At 42.4% G+C, this 8,451-nt stretch overlaps 1 protein-coding gene across 1 annotated transcript; it reads left to right on the top strand.

Moving 5' to 3' along the window:
* The first annotated feature begins 1,691 nt into the window (after positions 1 to 1,691).
* On the top strand, positions 1,692 to 5,239 carry marcksb (myristoylated alanine-rich protein kinase C substrate b). The gene is made up of 2 exons (XM_019872665.1): positions 1,692 to 2,082; positions 3,785 to 5,239. The coding sequence occupies exons 1-2, from the start codon at positions 1,996 to 1,998 to the stop codon at positions 4,346 to 4,348; spliced, it is 651 nt and encodes a 216-aa protein (XP_019728224.1). The 5' UTR covers positions 1,692 to 1,995; the 3' UTR covers positions 4,349 to 5,239.
* Positions 5,240 to 8,451: the final 3,212 nt, after the last annotated feature.

Raw genomic sequence — 8,451 nt, 5'->3', positions numbered from 1 at the left:
CTGCTATATCTACTTAAAAAACATGATTTTGTGTTTTGCTTGAGAGGGGTTTTTTAAGGTAATAGCGTGCCTAAGACTCATCTTGCAGGCACGCACACAAAATTCACGTAGATGTGAATCAGCAGTCTGGGTGTCGAACATCCCAATCTCGACTAGCTTTGTCCCCCCCGCCTCCTCCCTCAGAGTTTACATATTCATATGGCAGTGTGGCGTGAAAATGGCAGCTTTGCATGTCATCTCGATAGGAAAACAATGAAGTATGGCCTACTTCGCCAGGAGAGTGGCACGGGAGGGCGGGTGCAGAAAAGTCACCCTAATCCTGCGCCGTTTGTCTGCGTGAACTCACTCTCACTCCTCTGCGAGCCCTCCATGTGCCGGGTGCCATTTTGGACTTGTTACCATGGAGATGTGGGTCACGTAGTGATGGTAGCTGCTGCTGCCGGTGGAGTCCGAGTGCTGAGGGCTGGCTGGGTCAGGCAGCAATGTGAACTCATTAGATGTGGGTCACCGGGAAGCTCCAGCTGCAACAAGCAGATAAGATGCTATTATGCAAGAAGAGGCAAGTGGTGAGCATATGTCTTGCATTTATCATTAGTGCAGGACTTTTGGAGAACTGAAATGGCCCTTGATATTTAAAAAAAAAAAGAAAAAAGAAAAAAAAGGTATCCTAACCAGGAACCACAAATACCTCTCTGAAAGTTTATGATCTGATATTCAATTCAGATTTAGATATGAGTCAAGGTTGCATTTCAATGCTAAAGTTAAGAGATTTTGCCCTGGAGTGCTAGCTGTGTTAGCCGCTATACTACTGGCCAATGACAAACTAAGCTACATGCATAGGCCTTAATAGAAAAAGAGTTAGTCATTTTCTTGAAAAGAAATATGAGTCGGGCTTTGCCACAAACATAAGGATTTGTCAAACCTTAAAAGATTGTTTATCTGTTACATAGCGCACAAATAAAGATTTAAGGACAATTTTATAAAGCAAACTATAAAATAGTCTAGCATTGGGCAAAATCGGGATGAAAACATCTTGGTTTGAGTGACAAGTTCCATATAGCTGAAAACATTGAAAAAAACATGCATAAAAGTGAGAACATACCTTGTGAAAGCGCTACATAAATAAATATGGTAATGATAAGGTAATGAGTTCATTTTGGAATCACTTCCACTACAGCTAGTAACATCTTGTCCCAGGACAGCGACAACAAGTGCATGGTTCTGTAATTTGTGCATGGATTATTTGACATTTGTCCTCCACTTCTGAGTGGAAGTGTTATATTGCAGCTATCTAGCTATTGTTCTTCTTTGTTTAACTAATATACATCATTTTCATTTGAATAGATAACTCAAAGGTTTGTATTGTAGTAAAAGTCATAGGTTAGGCCTCAGCCTAGATTGTGTTGTGTGACTACTGACTATATGGATGAAAACTATGCCTTTTCCCCTCACGTGTTATATATATTGTTTTATGAACAACAAACATACAAACAAAATCCGAACAAATGTCCACACTCGGAAGTGAAGTGGCCATGAAGTTTGTATGAGTGTGGCCATGTTGTTGTCCCTCCTATTGTCCTCTCAGGCCGGCTTCAAGATGGCCCCCCCGCGCGCGCGCTCGTCTGCCCGCTTTGTGATTGGCCGAGCGTGACGTCACCATCCGGACGTCCATTCATGTGCCGATTTGGGCGTTGTACTCCGGCGCATCTCATTCGCGGTGAGGCCAATTTCTCAGCTTCTCAAACTCCACACGACCTACAAAAAAAGGTGGAGAGAGAGGGATAGAGCGAGAGAGGAAAAACGAGATTTCATTTGCAATTGTTCTCCCGTATTTCAAACACGTTTTACCGGCTAAAAACCTCCGTGCGGCTGCCCTTTATTGCCTCGCTCGGAAAAGGAAGTCGCCGCGTTTTGATTGTTTCGCTAGGGAGGAAAAAAACGTCCGCGGTCTTTGTTCATTCATTTCATCGCTCGGTTTCCCTTTGTTGAACGAGCATGGGAGCACAAATCTCCAAAAACGCCGGAAAGGAGGAAGCCGCGGCGGAGAAGCCCGGCGAGGCTGCGGCCAAGACTAATGGCCAGGTAATATTCATTGTAAATTATTTAAAGTGTTAATTGCGACGGGGGCAATGTGTTGCGTCAATGGCGTGTTTCTATCCTCGGCTCACCGGCATCCAGGAGAAAGTGGCCACCACGTTGCCTATTTTTCCACTTTTTCCCCCCCAGCCATTTGAACGCTACTCGTGTTTAAAATACGATATACGCCGACGATCACTTATTGGGACCATATGCTTTATTCATTTTAATAAATGAAACCATTATCATAATAATTGCATTTTTAATGAATCCCATCCCACGAAGGCCTCGTGTTGTTTTTTTTTTTTTAAAACCACGAGCGTTTTCCACGCATTATATTGTTTAAAATTCTCTGCGTGGGGTCTTGTAGCTGGTGGCATAGCCATTTTTTTCATCCACGCCACGCCTTTGTTGCCAGATTCAAGGAGGAGAGCCACGTTTTGTCTCCCACACGCTCCAAAAAATTGCCTAAATACTACCCCATAAGCACGCACAACCCACCAGGGTGTAGATTTTTATCATTTCTTTATTAGATAAGATTTGCATGGTGATTAAAATGAGGACAAGGAGGCTTAAAAACGTTATTTAGTCGGGCCTCTTGTACGTCCAAAGCGCACCATCTCCTCCTAGAGGCGCCGAGGCGGTACTACAAGTGAAACTGGTCTCGACTCGGGGATCTGTCGTCACTCTCCTAGCAACAGATGTGCTCGGTCTTTACTAGCTTTTTTCCAATTGGTCCAAATAAATGGCGTTTGAATTCGATTCGCAAGCGGTGTGAGATACGGTGACGATAACGATACTGTATTTGGCTATTATTCGGGTGGATGCCATGTGTTGTTGAATTTGAATGAAAGTTTCTGACCTTTTAAATTCTTTGATGACAACACACAACTTCCTTTGGATAATTAATTAGTTTAACTAAGGACATTCTTTGTCAATTTGGACAAAATGATCACAAATTAAATGGGCGTTTTTAAATACTTTTTGAGCATTGATGTCTACCCATGCGAGCATTCTGTATTTATATTTACATTAGGCATTGGATTTGATCGATGTCCACACCGACATTGGTATTAATTTCCGATCCATACAAACACTGAAACGGATATCTCAGTGCTCACAGTAGTTTGATATCAACGTAAGTGTGTATCAATTACCACCAGTGTTAGGTGATTAATAAGGTATCTATAATAATTAGTAGGATCAGTATTGGAAAAACTGGCCCCAAAATAGAGAAATCACACCACGTGCAATTATAGAAATATAAAAAGACATTTCCATGCCGTCTGCTTTCGTGGAGTGCTACAGAAATCAAAATATTTACTGTTTATTTGGAGATTGAAATGCCGCAGATTGGGTCCATTTGGATTAATTTTAGGGATGTTTGATACCACTTAATTTCAGATGGATACCAGTGAGAGTAGTCACTCTTTAAGTACTCACTGATACCAAGAACCGATACCTTTAATACTTTTGATTTGTAAACTTTCAATTAACAAAATAAAAAATGTGACATAAGACCTTTCTTTCTCACATCGATGATGATTCGCCGATGTGTCAAACTGCTGTAGTATAGCAGCAAATCCTGGTGACTAGGGCTTTTTTTTGTGTGGACTTCAATTAATGATTTTCAGCAGACACCATGGGGCTTGCTTCCTATCAACTTTCTTTTGTCAGCCTTTTGAAGTTTCACACTTTCCTCTCTCAGGAGAATGGCCACGCCAAAACCAACGGCGATGCCTCTCCGGCAACCGAGGAGGCCAACAAAACCGACGTCCAGGCCAACGGCAGCACCCCCACCGAGGAGACACCCAAGGAGGGTGGTGACAAGCCGGAGGAAGCTGAGAAGGAGCCCGAGGCCGCCGCTGCCGCCACTAACGGCGAGGCTGCTGCTAAACCCGAGGAAACCACCGAGGACGGCAAGCAGAAGAAGAAACGCTTCTCCTTCAAGAAGCCTTCCTTCAAGCTGAGCGGGTTCTCCTTCAAGAAGACCAAGAAGGAGTCCGAAGAGGAGGAGAAGGTAGAGGAAGAGAACGCGGAAGTCGAGAAGGCGCCAGCACAGGAGGAAGGGGCGGCGGCAGCAGCAGCAACGGTGGAGGAGGAGAAGGCCGAAGAGGAGAAGGCGCCGGCAAAGGAGGAGGCCAAGGAAGCGGCCACACCTGAGGAGCCCAAAGCCGACGAGGTGGCCAAGGAGGAGAAACCAGCTGAAGCTTCTTCACCAGCTGAACCCGAGGCCGCCGTAACCCCCAGTCCAGAGGCCCCCGCTGAATAATTCTACTGAAGAACACACCGAAATGAAGGAGGCCCATGGAGCCCATCTGAAAGAATGCGAGGACTTGTCTGAAACCAGGGATTTTGTTTTTCTTTATAATTGTTTGTCTGTTTTTTTTTTTTTTTTAACATCTCATCCATCATGACTGCAATGTAGGTTGTGGGAGGATCTTCCCTGGCCCTGTGCTTGCATTCGTGGGTGAACGTGCGACTGTGAGCTTGAATTTTTTTTTTTTTTCTACATCATGCTGACATATTTAATTCAAGTATTTGGTGCTGGGCTAATTGGATGTAGCAGCTACAGCTGTGCAAGTCTTGTGCAGCGAAACTAACAAAGAAACAAAGAAAAAAAGGGAAGACAGCCCTTAGCCGAGTCTTAAAACAAAGCAAAACATCGTCGTATTTCAGCTATCGCGTGGACCACAAGCATTCCCTTCTCCGTGGAACTAGATTTAGCAACCAAACAATCTTAACAATAACATAGGTGCTCATCACTTCTTCTGCCGTTTTAGAGTCTGCCATTTCCAAACCGTAGTAATGCACGTTGTATAGACTTTGATATTGCTGGTTTTATGACTGAAATGTACCTAAATGACATTTTTAACCCATTGTAAATGACTGTTTTCTTGTTGGTTTTTTTTTTTCCCACCATTTGTAAGACTGAATAAAACTGCGAAATGTTTTAAGCAAAAACAAAACAAACAAAAAAAAACTGACCAAGCTGTGATGATTATATAACACTTCATCTCTAGACTAGTACATTTTAGGTAGGACATATTTTTTTTTCCTTCTTCTTTTGTACATAAGGATTGAATGTAACATTGGCTACAACATGGTATTTAGGTGTTGACTTTCTGTGAGCACTGAATAATAAAGGAAAGTGAGAATTGGCGCTCTCTGTTCATTTTCGTTTTTGAGGTCCCTTAAATCCAGCCATCCAGTTTGTCTTCGCTACAGTGTTGCAGCTGCTAAATGTGAGTCAGCTCCATCCAATGTTGTAGGGCAGTGGTCCCCAGGCCGCGAACCGGTAGCGGTCCGTGGGTCATTTGGAAACGGGACGCACAGAAAGAAAAAATAACTTCCGTTTTTTTATTTTGAATCTGGTGAGGTCCCTTAAATCCAGCCATCCAGTTTGTCTTCACTACAGTGTTGCAGCTGCTAAATGTGAGTCAGCTGCATCCTATGTTGTAGGGCAGTGGGGTCCCCAAGCCACAGGCCGCGAACCAGTAGCGGTCCGTGGGTCATTTGGAACCGGGACGCACAGAAAGAAAAAATAACTTGCATTTTTTTATTTTGAATCTGAAATGTGTTTTATTTTGAAAAATGACCGGATTCTCTGCTACATCCGTTTACAGTACGTCACTCTTGGCGCGTTCACCGTCACGTGATAGGTTACCGCTAAAATGAGGAGCTAGCAAAATGAGTAAAAAAAAAAGACCATACGTCTTTGGGAAGGGGAAAAGGCCCAGCCGGGAGACAGAAGAGGAGCCTACAACTTTCAAGTAAAAGAAGGCTACATTTAATAGAGAGTATCAGGAGTCCCAACTTAAAATATGGATTTATCTCAACGGTAGATTCCTACGCACCAAGCCCACTCTGCACATTACAGCGATGGCGAGTCGTATTTTTCAAGCACTTTTTATTTGCGGCGTATCTTATTTTGAAGGCAGGTTTAAATGTTACCATAGCGGCCAGAGTGTTGCGGCCAGATAGGACGTGCCTCGTGTCATGATTCGTGTTTATTATGTTTCGAAAATTACCACAATTTTCACGCAAGTCATATCATATTATTTTGTTGTATTTATGCGTCACACCTTAAAGGCCGGTCCCTGAAAATATTGTCTGACATTGAACCGGTTCGTGGGGGAAAAAAGGATGGGGACCGCTGTTGTAGGGGACATATAAACCAATGAAAATTCACATTCACAGACAATTTAATCTTCTGTTGATCTTATGTGTCACAGAGAAAACCATTCAAATACCACATGATGTTCGAGATTCAAACCCAGAACCACAACTCTTGAGGCAGATGTGCTAACCACTATCCCTTCACTGACAAACTCTTAAATAGATTCATTAATAGGATCATTTCCTATTTAGTGGCTAAGTGCAAAAATGAGCTTGTGGTCAAAGCATGTTGTTTTATCACAGTCAAACTAAAGTGTAGAAATTATACTCTCAAGTTGTGTTTCTCATCTAGAGGAGAAAAAACCCGGGCAACATGAAATGACATCATCAAGCTACAATTGCTCTAACTGTGGGCACACTTATGGTTAGCCCACTTTCTATTTTTCATTTTATTTGATTTTATTTTTCAGCCACGATGCAGTGTCACTCGAGCCAAAAGAACCCTACTACTCATCAGCAAAATACTTTTTGGTGTTGAAGTTTTGCTTTCTTTTTAAAAAAGTTTGTACATGACCTGCAGTTAGCATTGCGGGTAACAGCATTTTTGAGCAAAAACTCGAAACTCAACTTCATTGGCATTGATTTGCAACCCTTTTGTTAGACCTTGGTTCCTTTGACGGTTTGTGTATTTATTGCTTAAAGTATGATTATACATGTTGACATTTTTCATGCAGCAAGACGAACACAATTATGCAGACGCATTCCGCAATAGTCGACTCACTTAGAGAACCAAGCAATAGTTTTGGCTGTCATAAATTACAGCGTTTGTGCGCAAATATTTGTTTACAGTGCCTGAGGTTGCTCTCGGCACTGTCATATCGGTATTGTGTTTGCGTGACATGAATAAATACAAATAAACACCTCCACCATATAATGTGTTTTTGAAAATTGCAGGAAACGCATCCGACATGTTTATATCCACCCACAGCTACGTGCCTATGTTCCCTGAGCACCAGCCACTTCCTTCGCTTCAGGCTGTGTGACGGCCACAAAAAGCTGGCCGTGCTTTACACATCATATTTCTGCTTATGCCGCTTTTGGCTACACGTGTGGCCATCTTGCTTGTGTTACCGCTAAGCTCGACGCTTCGGCTGCCCCACACATGCAGACGCGTAGCTTTCCAGCAAACCATTCAGAAAACATGTTCACCAGCCTAGAATGATTATGCCGACCCGAGTAAAATGTTTAAAACCTTTCTTGAACACCTGTTTTACATCCAAAAACTCAATAAAAATGCATTGTATTGCCATACAAGGGCCATGATGTCAGAGTTTTTCAAGATACAAGTTGTTGCTTGGCCAATTTTTGCCTTGAGATATTGTACAAGCAAAAATCTGAAACATGAGAGCGTTTCGGAAACCTACCACTAGAGGGCGACAGAAAACTTTACAACATTAGTCCACGATCAATACAAATTGATTTCATTGCAGTGGAAGGCAAAATAAACCTCACAGAAGTAGAACAAGGAAGGACAAAATGTTAGATCCAGTTACACTTTTTGCTTGTATTACAGGTTATGATTTTGTGTTTCATACGAGGTTTTTTTTTTTTTTTGGGTGGGGCTGGAACCGATTCATTGCATTCCCATTCATTTTAATGGTGAAAGATGAGACTTGAGAAGTGTTTTGAGATACAAGCGTGGTCACTGAATGAACTAAACTCATATCTCAAAGGCACCACCAGACTAAAATTAAATTAGTATTCGAATAAAATTTAACTCCCCTTACCATGCCCCCTCCCAAAAAAAACCCCAAACCAAAACAAAATATAAAAAAAAGTTTCGCGTTAAGCTAGCAGAGTTTTGTAAGGCAAAGTTATGTGGTTTGGTTAAATATACAGTACAAGGTGGAAATATACATCCTTAATGGTTGCCATGGTATGCTGCTGATCTCAGTCAGGAAAAGTGGAGTTGAATTCATTTGAAACAGTGCTGTCCTTTCCCGTACTTGCAATGGAAGCAGCTTCTCATTTTTTTAGTGGAGTTGAATTCATTTGAAACAGTGCTGTCCTTGCAATGGAAGCAGCTTCTCATTTTTGCTTGACCCTCTGACATATCCCAACAAAGTTTAAGGAAAAGTGGCATAACGTTTCGGAAACAGTTTTTTTAAGATGCAATGGTATCTCGCGCCCCACAAATGGTTTGGCCCCATCACCCTCCAATAAACCAGGAAGTAGCCTGTTGGTAACACTTTTGGT

Source organism: Hippocampus comes, unplaced genomic scaffold (genome assembly GCF_001891065.2).
Source record: "Hippocampus comes isolate QL1 unplaced genomic scaffold, H_comes_QL1_v1.1 scaffold92, whole genome shotgun sequence".
In the NCBI taxonomy this organism is placed as follows: Eukaryota; Metazoa; Chordata; class Actinopteri; order Syngnathiformes; family Syngnathidae; genus Hippocampus; species Hippocampus comes.
This window is presented reverse-complemented; position numbering and strand designations above follow the sequence as displayed.